Here is a 12,948-nt window from a genome sequence, read left to right on the forward strand (position 1 = left end):
GATTACCCGCAGGTCGGGAATATGGATGAATGAGCGGTGGTGGTACTGGGACTTTGAAAATTGAAAAAGACCACGACAGTGCCTCTCCTGCCTTGTTGTTTGCTGGTGTGTGACAAATATGTGTCGCAAGAAATGAGAAGTTAACAACTGGGAGAGAGGACATTGTTCAAGAGCCCGTGAACCAACGGGTTAAGGAGGAAAATCTGATTGAATAGGGAAATGCGTGCCGTGGTGTGAAGTGGTTGTGGCTGGTGGTATGTGGCTCGCTGTGGAATTCGAATTGGCATACTTTAAAATTCCGGACAGTTCATTAACAACTCGTAATGGAATAAAATTACACAAACTTTCACTCTGTGCACCTTAAACTAATGCAACAGCAGACTAAAACTCTCCCTCTCACTAACTCACTCACCCTTCTTGATGTCACGTCAAGTCAAGTGGTTGGTTGGTTGGTGGACGTGGACGGCAGCAGAATGCGATCTTGATTTGAATTACACCAACCTGGATATCGTGCCGTGATAGTGTTTCTGCTCGGAGGAGGAGGAGGAAGTATGTCGAATGGACTTCTCCTCCCGGTCGTCCGTCCATTATTATCACCATCCAAATCTTAAAAGTACTTGACAATTCCAATTATTCCCACTTTCAGTCCCTTTGACCAGATACGATTAGCTAATGACTTTGTTTGGTTGAGAGTGCAGATTAGCATCTCCTGGGGAATGTATGGCTTATAAAATTTTCAGAAACGTGCAGTAAACTTTTTATTTATTTTTGTGCCTAAGCCTTAAAATTATGAGGAGTAGGATGCACACAAGTACATATTTCCATATCGTAAACTTGATGAAAATGCGTAAAGTGACGAGAGGCAGGTAGATAGTCAAACAAAATGCCTACTTTGCTGGATACACGGTCAGTTTAGTGAAGGATGATAAGCATGTTTACGATGATGGGAGCAATAACGGATCCATGAGTATAACTCTAATGGTTTCCGCCGAGAAGGTTATCATCCTCCGTTTCGGAGTGCTTGGTGGAAGGTAAAAAGAGGAGCCAAAGGTGACGAAGTAGTTTGGTTGCCATTTGTAAATTAGATGTTCCAGGGAGAAGAAGTACGGCATCCTGGGAAATTCGTCATATCCTCACCAGCCTGCCTCGAAATGAAACGCACCACTCAGCAACCTGTCCCTCTACTTTATCGGGGGTGAAGAAAATGCATTTTACTTTTATGACTCTCACTTTACTTTACTTTATACTTTACTCCCTCCGACTTCTTCTTTTGACAAGACACAACCAGAAAATTGCATTCTCGGGGAGCAGTTTGTGGGCTTCATGTAGAAATAAGGACTGGATTATGCAACAAAGTCTCACAAGGTTTCGTGTTGGCTTAAGAATGCGCTCCTTATTTGGGATCGGATGGAACGAAATTGACTCTTTTGTCGTGGGAATGTGTGTGGTACAAGAATAATACGACGCATCATGAACAGCAGAGAGAGAGGTCTTAAACATTTTATTAAGGAAGTGCATAAAAGGTGCAACAATAAAGTAGTAGAAGAAACTACCGATATGTATGTAAGTAAGCAGGTAGTGGTAAGTAGTTGCATGCATGACACCAGAGTATTATCCCCCACTCCTGGTTGGTTTAAGCAGTAGTGGTGCTTATACAAGATATTCTTTCTCGTACAGCACCAATCGACCTTCACACCAGTTTTCCACCTCCAATTGTCTCATCATTAGGAGAATAGTTTGGTTGGATGCTTATTTAAAAGATCAAACATGATCCGTTGTATGTACCATGAAGATTGAATCACAGCGTGACGTATACAAAATATCCGAGAACATGGACCTCGATGAGACAAGAGTTCTATTTTCTTCCCTTTACGCTGGAAAAGCTGGACCACGTCAATAACAATATTTTTTCCCTCGAAATCAGCAAATATCAATTTGGATTGAGGAATCCCATTAGAGAGTGAGCAAGACGGATAGTGCAATAAAAGCAGGGTATTCATTTCCCTAGGTCGTAATGGACCCTCATCTTTATTGATTGATTAGATGGTGGATGCACTAGGATCCGAAAATCTTGGTATAAAATGCGCACAATATATTCCAGTGACGCTGCATTTCATCGGGGTTGTCACACAGTTGTAATTTTATTTTATTAAGTATGGAGTTTAGTAATATAACGAATTATGTTTCCCTATAATAAAATCTGAAAACCCAAAAATTTCAGGAAACCCAAAATTCCACACTGACCATTATAAAGATGATTTAACATGTTATTCTCAATCTGTGTTAGCTTCTTTGTATACAAACTTGAGAACCGTCCACAATCCTTGCACCGGTATGGATTTGATACACTCACAGGTTGACAAAGAGTGACCAACCAGACTGCCCTCCTCCTCCCCTTATCAGGCTTTGTACAGCCTTGGCAAATAAATCTTGATCCAACAAAATGTAATATTTTCCGTACATAACATACCCTTCTGAATCACAATAACAGGTATATAATGCAACCCGAGTACGGAATCTTTGTGTCAAGATTACAAAGGTTTTCCAATTTTTGAAACCTTTTGTAGTCTTAGCCACCCTTCATCATTTCAGTTACTGCACAACAAGTCCAGCCATTAAATTGAGAGTGATTTTAACCGAGGTCCATTTAACTTGGTCACCCTCCCGCGTGGTCACTTACTCTCACGAACGAGCTGCCTAAGTCTGGTGGTGGTGTCGAGGAAAAAGAGGTTTGATTACTTCAAGTGGAGCAACATGACCACGATGACGATGACGAGGACGATGGAATAGATCGCGGTTGGTGGCTGGTTGCAGAGGTTTTTTCGACATCCACACGTTACTTGGGCTCAGGAGCTAATAAACAGTTTGCTTCCGTCCTTTGTTGTGGTTTGCTTTTTCACAAAACTCTATTCAACAACTTTCTTTTCAGTCCCCTCCAACATTTCTGGTTCAGTTTGGAAGAAGCAGTATCGTCGTTTCTGTCCACGTCATTTCTTCGCATTTCAACCTGAATTACGCAACCTTCCCTGCTTCTCCGGGTTGAGAATAATATGTGATTGAAGCCATTGTGTTGTTTGCAAAACCTAACCCAACTATGTTGCCTCAATGGGTGTATGAAGTTCTCGTGTACTATTCACTCCTTGAGATTATGATTTATTTTCTTGGTTTTGATGAAGGGATGACGATATTCGAGTAATTATGTATTTATAAAGTGTCAATCGCATTATCGAAGTCGTTAGACTTAGGTAAGACAAAAATTTAAAGATTAGTAATCATTAATTACTAATCTGTGTATGTTAATTACCTGGTATGCATTTATTTATCCAAAGAATTTTTTGAAATAAATTAAAAATCTCTGAAGCCTTTGTCATGCGATTCTTCACTTTTCTTTCAAAACGATCAAATTAAGCGAAATTTTACAAACCCAATAATTATGCCCACCGTAATAAAAATAGTTTAAAGAGGCAAATTTTAACAGGGAAATGGGAAGTTGAGACACTGAAAACATTTCTTTTCATTCTCATCTTTTTTGACTTTCATACCATTAAAATCGGTCGAATCTTGAAAAAGTTTTTCTATTAAAATGAAGTCACCACGTGAAAATTTGCAGATTAATATTAACCGAATTTCAGACCTCTTTAGTCGAAATCCTTCATTGAAATATTTCATCTAGTTAGATCCCAAAATGTCAAATCCTCCCTCATCCACGATACGCACGTAAACATGTATTTACGCATGTACATACATACATGATCTATTTGAGCTTTCACTTTCTTCCTCCTACACACGCACCTCGCCCCCTTCCTCCCCGTCCCCAAACACCGATTGAAAAAGTACTTTAAACTTGTTCAGATAAAGATAAATGTTGCTACGCACTCGCAACTTTAAACTTGAGCTCAAAACTTTTTATTGCTCAATTACCTGTTCAATTTCAGCAATATGTTGCACAAAGAATCTCTCACGATGAAACATTACAAGAACATGTAGTGATTTCCTTGGAGTAAAATTAAGGAAAACTTTGTCGGAGAAAGATGTATTACGGACGAGGAGCAGGAATGATTTGTGCAATAACAAGCACTTTCATCTCTCAAACTCCAAGGAAAAAAGGAAGTGAAGACGGAACGAGGGCTCTAATCTTTCCCAAGTTTCCATGCCCATCAGAAAAGTCAAAGCCAACTGAATAAATACCAATAAGTCAAGAGAGCCTCTTGTACGTACTTGAAGAAAAGTGAGCCAAGTACGTGGTGGACATTGAGAAGCAGAGCGATTACCTGCTGTTTCATCCAAAAATGGTACATAAACAACTTTGGGTAAAGTTTGCTCTCGAAGAATCTTTCTTTTTTTCTTGGACTGACTGACTTGCGAGCATCCGACGTGAAGAGAGATGGATGGATGGATGGATGGACGGATGGATAGTTGTTGACTGCAAATGAAATACAGTTTTACTTTCACCAGACCGATTCTATTTTATTTATCAACCTCAACTTATTTTTGCGGTGGATGGAAGAAAAGGTCACTCGCATCTAAAAATGAGTAGCAGTTGCTCAGTATATTTAAGCCGTGGGGTTCAACTTCTTTTTTTACCGTAGTTAAATCACTTTTATTGTTTTGTAGTCTTCCTCACTCCTCCAGGCGTGTTGGAGGAGTTGGCCATGAGCCAATATCGAGGGATGCCCAATAAATGCATCATGAGCAATTTGGTAAACAGAGAAAAAAGTAAATACAAAAGTACGGTAACAATAGTTCACTCAGCGAGGGAGTGAAAGAAGAAAGGAGCAAATCTCTTTGAAACTTTTCCAAATATTACGGTTGATTAGCTACACGTCTAATCATCCGTCCGTCATCTCCTCCGCGGCTGAGAAAGATGCTGGTAGATTTCGTGGCGAAGGGAGTATTTCGTTCTCTTTGTGTTCGTGACCGTGTCGAAATTTATTTGACTTTCTCTTCCTCCACTTGGATGGAGAAATGTGAGGATGGGAATCAATTAGAAGTAAGAGAGAAGCTAGGAACTTTCTTAAATATCTATGTTTCATCAGCCCTGTATAAAATTTAGGCCTAATTACGCAGAATTTTGTTGGAATAAGAAGAACAAACGGAAACTGGTATATCTAATTCCACCACTTCCTCTGGGTCACTTAATTCGACCACAAAAGAAACCTCGACGTCGAGAGAAGATTTCCGTGGTGGAAGGAGAGAGGAGACAGGAGGAGGAGGAGTAAGAAAGCTCATAAAGTGAAGGGGGGAGAGATTCGGCCCTTAATTTACGTTGTCCTCCTGTCCATCCATCCACTACTGTGGTTTTGTACACTTTTTTCCCAGGGGACTTTGCCAGTTTCGGGTTTAGCTGCTGTCTCTTTGCTCATGCTGGCTTCAAAAAGGGGGAGAGACACGAATTTCCACCTTCTTCTCGGAGTGAGTGAATTCAAGGTGGTTGCATTTCATTCAAAAAGCATGTGACAGGAAGTAGAAGTAAAAGGTGAAAATATGGTCAATATCTGTGGGACAGAGTTTCCCTGATATTGACCTTGCTACTGCTTCTGCTTGCTTGCCGTACCATCAATTGAATTGGACAGATTCGATTCGATGTAAACTTTTCTTCTTTCTCTTTTATTTACTTTTTTCTCCTTGAGTCACCCACGTCAAGATTCTTCAGGGTTGAAAGACTGACTGCTCAGTTTCACTCTCTGTATGTATACACGGGAAAATCCAATTCAATGAAATTGGCTGTTTGGGTTAGAATTGAAAATTGTTTGGGTTGTAGATTCTTGTTGCATCATTCACCAGAGAGACAGAAAAAAGAGAGTGGTCGTACACGGTTTGTGAGCTTTAACTAGCGTCCACAGGGCACAAAGTAAGGAAAATAGGAATTTATCCCTTCACGTGTAGTTTCTCCTTTCTTTGGCCGATCAGCCAAGATGGGGAAACGACAGGCTTCTGGATGCAAGAAAACTGTATTTATTGTTCCTCTTGTTTCCTCCGATGGATGTATTTCCTACTTATCTTGTCAATCAGACAAATTGCTCAGCCAAAGTTGAGCTGAGCTGTAGTCCAGACGAAGAGTTGGCTGAAAGAGTCGAGTTGAAAGTCAGTTTCACGATTGAATGATTTAACCCACAACTTTCCAGATTAAATAAAGCGCATTTATATTTTCTGGATTTCTAACTAATTTTTCCCAACATCTCGCTTAATTTGCTCCCACTAATTCGTCCATCTAAATCTTTACTGCTATACGAATACTCCATTTCCTGCCCCGATAATGTAGCTGCCTTTGATAAGTAGGAACTTGAAGCAGTCTCCTGTTCATCCCATCTCTCAAGATCAGCTCATCCACCCCATCCAACCAGCCAAAGTAAATTGATGATTCAGTCCAAATGGGTGGTGTATGTATGTAGACTGCTTTTTGGTTACTTAGTTAGCAGCGAGTGAAGGGAAGCGTACGTATTTTTCCTCTGCAATTGGTCCCCCTCTCTCTCTCTTCTCAAATTGGAAGGAAAATATCATTACGGAATTTCCAATGTCGTCCTCCATCCAATTCACGTCACATCATTCTTTCCACGAGGAGGAAGAAGAAGGAGAGAGCAAAAAGATGGGAAAGCAGGCAAGGTCGGAGGAAACATCTCCCTACTGCCTGGCCCTATATGTACGTACCTGCCTGGCTGACCAATTCACCCATAACTCGTGTCTAAGATCTCCTTAATGAGGTGACTTTTGACTCATTGACAAATCCCTGCCTGCAATTATAACATGCCTCAAATCAGGAAAAGGTACGTATACGTAGCAATCAGTCGGGGAAGATTCAGTCATGCAACGCGTAATAAATCCTCGTCGCGAGCTAAATTACAAACGAGGAGTATAGGATTTAATTATTTTTAGTGAAAACCAGTCGACTGTTTATGTTCCTGATGGCACTTCGCAGTTAAAAGTGAACCCAGTACAACGTGCCTTTTCCAGTCATAAATAAATTCATTCTCACATTGCATCATTTCAAGTGCGATTAGAATTAAAGAAGACGTAATACAATTAACTTGTCCATCACTCACTTTCCCACTCGGGCAGAGCAGCCCCTGCTACTTCCGTTCATCTCTCGTAAACTGACTCATTCCTACCATTGGGCATCTATGTACGGATAATTGCACGTGGTGTGGGTTACTCTGTGTGTTTAGGATCGCATCTTAAAATTCAGAATCCAGACCAGAATTATTTGGGGTTGCGAGAGTCAAAGTCAGTTCAATTTCGACGCAACCAAGTCCTTATATTTTTCCCCTCAATAAAGTCATTGCTCATTATCTGCCGTACTTTGTGCGGCACGTCTCCAGGGTAAAAGAATGAACGAGCCTCTTTGCTTCTCACTTCAAATCTCTCTTTCTCTCTTATGACGAACGGAACAATGACACGGCTCTGTTATCCTCGTAATGGTTATTATTACGACCAATGTACTACACACCACCATAGAGGATGGACATGGAATGTCTTGTTTAAGTGGAAATATAATGGGGACATTATTCCATCAATTTTTCCTCAACTGTGGACACGACGAGTTTCCCAAGATTATATGATTACGATTACGAGTGGGTGTTATGCAGTGGAGTAAACGTGTCAGAGAAAATTAAACGGCGTCTTCTTGACATTGACAATCTTGAGGAAGAGAAAAGAGTGGAAAAATGGTGGAACAATGTGTTTATTCCGTGTTGAAATTTTATCTTGGAAAGTTTCAATGATTCGGAAGAAATAGTGAGTGAGTGAGGGCGATAGATGATAATATTCGCCCTCATCCACACACACATTTTAGCTGACTGGTAGTAGTCGAGGAGGAGGAGGAGAGGAATATTGTTATTGCAGTTTATTCATGTTCACCAGATCGATTTCATCATTTTTGACATGAGATCAGCCTCAGATAAGGCGAACAGAGTAACAAAACCCTTTTCTCACTCGGTCTCCCTCATCCCCTTGTAATTCGCCCCTGGTCGAACGTAATCCTGAATCGTATGACATTTACACACAAATTTGCATCCATTTGAAGTTGTCTCAAGTGCACAAACTAATCTCCTCGCTGGAGGATGAGTGATCTTCCGGGCGGTTGAGCTCGTTGCTTGCTGGTTATTCCATTCCGTTCGGATGTTGACAATTCAAAATGAAAAAAATGGAGGAAAATATTTCTACACATTTCCCTCAATCATCTTTCTTCGTCAACAAATATGCACACACATTTCTGAACCAATGATCTCCTGATTTTGTTATTATGGGCTGCCAAGGAAAAAAAACTTTTCAAATATCTCGCTCGGCTATGCACATCTTGAAAACATCAACAACGATGTTGACTCACACCCAATCTGTTTCTTGCGAGGAATGAAACTATTTCGCCAAATGTCTCCATTCCACTTGATAATAATAAGTTACAATGTGACGAGAATTAGATTGAAAAAGTGGCAAAATTGGCTTTCTCTCTTTTCCGTTAGGTCATTAATTTAGCGAGTAGTATGTTCCATTTTATTCCAGCCATCTGTGCAAAGTCAGGCTAAAATGGATATAAATCTGACTTTTTTCTCATTTCTCGTGTAAAACTGAAAAGATTGGAGGAGGTTCACGTCGAGCGAGATCTTCACACTGGTATGAACTCGGACTAAATAAATCCATCCTTTTTTCTCGGTGCCTTCGCAGAGGAGAGGATTGAAAAAAAAATTCGGAGCAAGGACGGAGGGGGTGCGGATCGTGGTGTGCTTGTCACGTCACCAACTGAAATTGTCATGCGATAAGAAAAAGAATGGTGAACCATGGCGAAACGTAGTGTAACTAAATAAGTTAAGGGAATAAACGCAACCAGATTTTTACACCATTCCGTCCGTCAAGAGTTGTATGAGTTTGGTTTGGAGGTGTTGCTCCTTATTCCTCCACAATTTTCCAGCTTCTATTTCCGCCAGGAAGTTACACTTTTACACATATACGACGACTCCTCCTTGTGCCACCAATTCACGCGTAGTTGGTTCTCTCGAGAGTGCCATGTTGAGACGCATTCTAAGACTTTAAATCACTTTTTCTCCCACTTTAAACCCATACAGAGGCGACTTTTACTTTATCTCCTCGTACTAACTATGTCAGTATCGCGTCCAAGTTTAAAAGAAGTTTAGAAGGGAGGCAGATCTGTTTTAGGAAGAAAAAAATACGTCGGAGGAGCAGCAGCACCCCGAATATTTGTTGAGACGAGGGTTCGAAAGCGTTCCGTGTATGGATGGACGGACTTCTTCTTTCTGCCAGCCAAGCGCCCATTTCTCGACGGAGGGCAAATTAATATGGAGAGATTTTAAAGCACGTGCTTCACTTTTGTTGGGGGTTCATCCTCATCTAAACGGCACGAGAGGACATGTTCCGTTCCCTGCTTGCCTCTCAAACACGTCCATTTGCTGTACGTACAACAGTGCCCGTTTGGCTGTCGGTTGATTCAGTTACATGGAGGGATGTCAGGATTAATTAAGTTTACCCGTAATTTTAATGCTTACCCGAAGCAAATTGAGTAACTGATGGGTTTACTGTAGTGACTAAGTGCGTAGTGGTACGTATTAAGATTATTTAATGGTGGTGGTAGTGACAGTGAGCTGGAGAAAACGCATATATGCACAAAATCTCAAATTTTAAGAATATTTATACATACAAAACCTATAGTTCTTGTGCTAAAATGGCGTGTATACGATCCAAAGATAGAAAAAGTACGGATTCTAATGAAGATCTTTACGGCGTGGTTCGTGCTCCGGATTCGCACAAAACAATTGTTCAGGTGATTTGACTAGATTAATTCATTTAACAAGCGAAAGTCGGTAACAAAAAGTAGGGAAATTTAAAGAATCCATTAAAATTGGACCATGACATTGGCCTATCTTTCTTATTCTCGAACTATGCAATTCTGATCGAACAGATCTCTGAAATATTTACAAGACCTTAATAACACGGAATATAATACCAGCCAACGCTGCCACGCCTGGAGGCCAAATCCCATTTTCTCTCCTGGCCTGGAACAAATCTGCATTTGAAATAGACTGAAATTCAAACAATAAACACGGAATGAGTTTACAACTTTAAATATCCTTGTCAAAATGTTTATTAGACGGCACGTGGATGAAAAAAGTTTTAAAACATTTACGCGTTCACTTTGTTTTATTTGGTTCGTCGTGCTGCTTCCTTCCTTCTCCATTCATTCGGCTTCACCTTCTTTGTATACCTCAATCCTCCTTTCCTACTTCCCATTCCGGCATTAAAGGCCGGAGCTCTGGAAAGCAGGCACAAGGAACATTTATGCCTTTAAAGTGAACATAAGCAAACAAAGAGTTTATTCACTTTTAAATCTTCCTGGTGTACGACGTATGCCGTGGATAGTTTGTAGCTTTTGAGTATAAAAAATGAACGTCATGAAACACGAGATAAATTCCGATAACCGACCTATTATTTTATTTTGTCCCAATTGTAATCATTTCTTCTTCCATTTCTCAGATTTACACGGATTGGGCCAATCACTATTTGGAGAAGGTGAGGAGCAAGAGACACATTCAAGACTTGCAAGTCGATGTCACGGACGGTGTCATTTTGGCCGATGTCATCGAAGCTGTTGGTGAGTCAATATTGAAGCAGATGAGAAATTTAAAAGTGAATTTTAGTCTTCGACGAGTCTCAATTGATTTATTCGTATTTTCAGCCAATCTCAAAATTCCTGAGATCAACAGGAAGCCAAAGACCTCGTCTCAAATGGTATGTTATTGATCATTTATCCATACAAATTTTACCCAAACACGAGTCATAAATTTCACGGAAAAAAATATGCCGTTAGATTTGAACGTGTTGAAATATATACAATACACACAAAAATATATGTATGCAGTCGTAGCATGATGCACATTTTATCGATCACATGGTCTCTCGCTCTGGCTGAAATTCTTTTGGGAATGCCGAAACGGGGAAAACCCGGGTAGCCTGGCTGTAGTAAAGCTCCATCAAGAGTCATCTACTCCAGAGTCAGATGAGTTTGTTTGTCCTGAATCGACACCCACGCGCCTCGCACTCATTCATACTCTCGGGTTTCCCTTTCTACGCTGGGAAACACCAGGAGCGAGCACGAGGTTGATATTCCTTTGTTCATACCTTTCCCGACTTTCCTCCAGCATGATCTGGATTCTGAGTCATCTCGGGATTTTCCAAATATGCTCCAAATCCCGAGAGATAAAGATAAATGAATTCATTCTCTGTTAAAAGAGCAATTCTCGTTCTGGGAAGTTGACAATTTCGGGAATAAGATCAGTCTCGCAGAGAAGAATAAAATAACCATGTTTACAAATTACCAGGTTGTATGTACAAGGAGAAACCACCAGACGAGAAATGCCCACACGCAATAAGTCACATTTATCTGCAGACAACTAACTTATCTCTCTCTCTGTATCATGTTTTCTCACAAATTCTCTGAACTGCTGGTGGGAATGAATCGGGACATAATTACATTTATGTTCCTCGTATCGTATGCATTTACACATGTCTCGTCTAAAATTGCAATTTAGTTCGCAATGATGAGCGATGACTCTGGCCGAGGAGTTGCGTCATCATCTCATCACAGGATACATGGCTTCGACTAGTTAGTCCTCGTAATAATGACTCCAAGCCTCGTAATAATGACTGTTATGTATGTACAACCAATATAAATACGCCAACAATGGGCAATACCGTCAACTCATGGTTATTACTTAAACGTAATAATGGCAATCTTCATTTTTAAAGATTTCGTCATTACTGCATGACGTTCTTCGTCGTCGTAATACCAGCCAACCAACCAACCAACAGATTATAACACTCAGGTACTCGAGAACATTTAACAACAATGAGAGCGAGGCAAAAACGATTGTTCTTTATTAGCCATAGTCTCCGTACGTCATAATATTGTTGGTTAAAACATATAGGAATTTAAGTACTCATTCATTCATTCATTCATCTGCATACCGAAGTTTACAAGTTTCCAACATTTTTGAAGCATTACTTGGTTTTGTTTTGTTGACGGAAAAATTACGTCATTACACTTTGTCTCTTACGGATTCGGCTGCTGCTGCCCCTTAATAAATATTGCAGCCAACAAAGCCAACGATACCTGAGACGACTGTAAATAGGACTTGTTGGAAGATAAGTAGTAGTGAAATGGAGTACAATGTAAGTAACAAAAGTGTTGTATTGTACGTATCTATCTCCACTTTTCCTTTCAAATTTGTAAGCTTTTGGGATTTAGTTTTCTTTGCTTTGCTGGTATTCCATTCATTCATTCATGAAAAACACAAAGGATTTTGTTTGAGAGTAATTTACACTCAAAAACTTTGTGATATTCATTTCACTAGGAAAACAATGGCAACAATTTGCCTCACAATGTTGCAATTGCTGAAAATATTGCTACAGACGGTTTTCATCAGGTTGTGATTTTACGATTCTCTTGAATTATGATGGTCAACAAATGATTCGTTTTAAGCGCAATTTCAACGCGACTTTTGTCAAGCTGTGTAAACAATGTCTTATTTACAGGAAACGATTAATTATAAATTCACAATTGTTCCTGCACGAGCTCATAAACTAAAATCAATCTTGCCCAGGTAAACATTTGTTTAGTTCTTGCAACACTTTTTGTGCATTTTTTTATTCAAAGAACATAATTATTTGCGGTCATGAAATGAAACCAAATTAAATTATTCACATTCTTCTCACTTAAACTAATCAAACTACTTGGCACGAAAGGTAAAATTGTGTAGTGCATTTATTATTTCCGAGAATTGTATGTATTTATTGCATATTCTACATAGTTTTCTGCTGACCTTTGTAATTTGGCATGGTATCCTTTGTATGCATGTACTTTTATAAATAATTTGCAAATTAGTCAGATTTCTGTACATGCAGACATGCAATTTAACTTGGTCAGTCGGGCCGTACAAAAAAATG

General features: G+C 39.9%; 1 protein-coding gene across 9 annotated transcripts in view; it reads left to right on the top strand.

Annotated features, from left to right (window-relative positions):
* The window catches only part of LOC110843569 (protein sickie), a 163,378-nt gene that overhangs the window by 40,371 nt on the left and 110,059 nt on the right, over window positions 1-12,948 (top strand). For all 9 annotated transcript variants that reach the window (XM_035848225.1, XM_035848229.1, XM_022089536.2 and 6 more), the window contains 2 exons: window positions 10,480-10,597; window positions 10,682-10,734. In XM_035848225.1, the coding sequence (XP_035704118.1) occupies window positions 10,480-10,597; window positions 10,682-10,734 (171 nt within the window). The remainder of the gene's footprint in view (window positions 1-10,479; window positions 10,598-10,681; window positions 10,735-12,948) is intronic.

Source organism: Folsomia candida, unplaced genomic scaffold, assembly GCF_002217175.1.
Source record: "Folsomia candida strain VU population unplaced genomic scaffold, ASM221717v1 Fcan01_Sc002, whole genome shotgun sequence".
Taxonomy (NCBI): domain Eukaryota; kingdom Metazoa; phylum Arthropoda; class Collembola; order Entomobryomorpha; family Isotomidae; genus Folsomia; species Folsomia candida.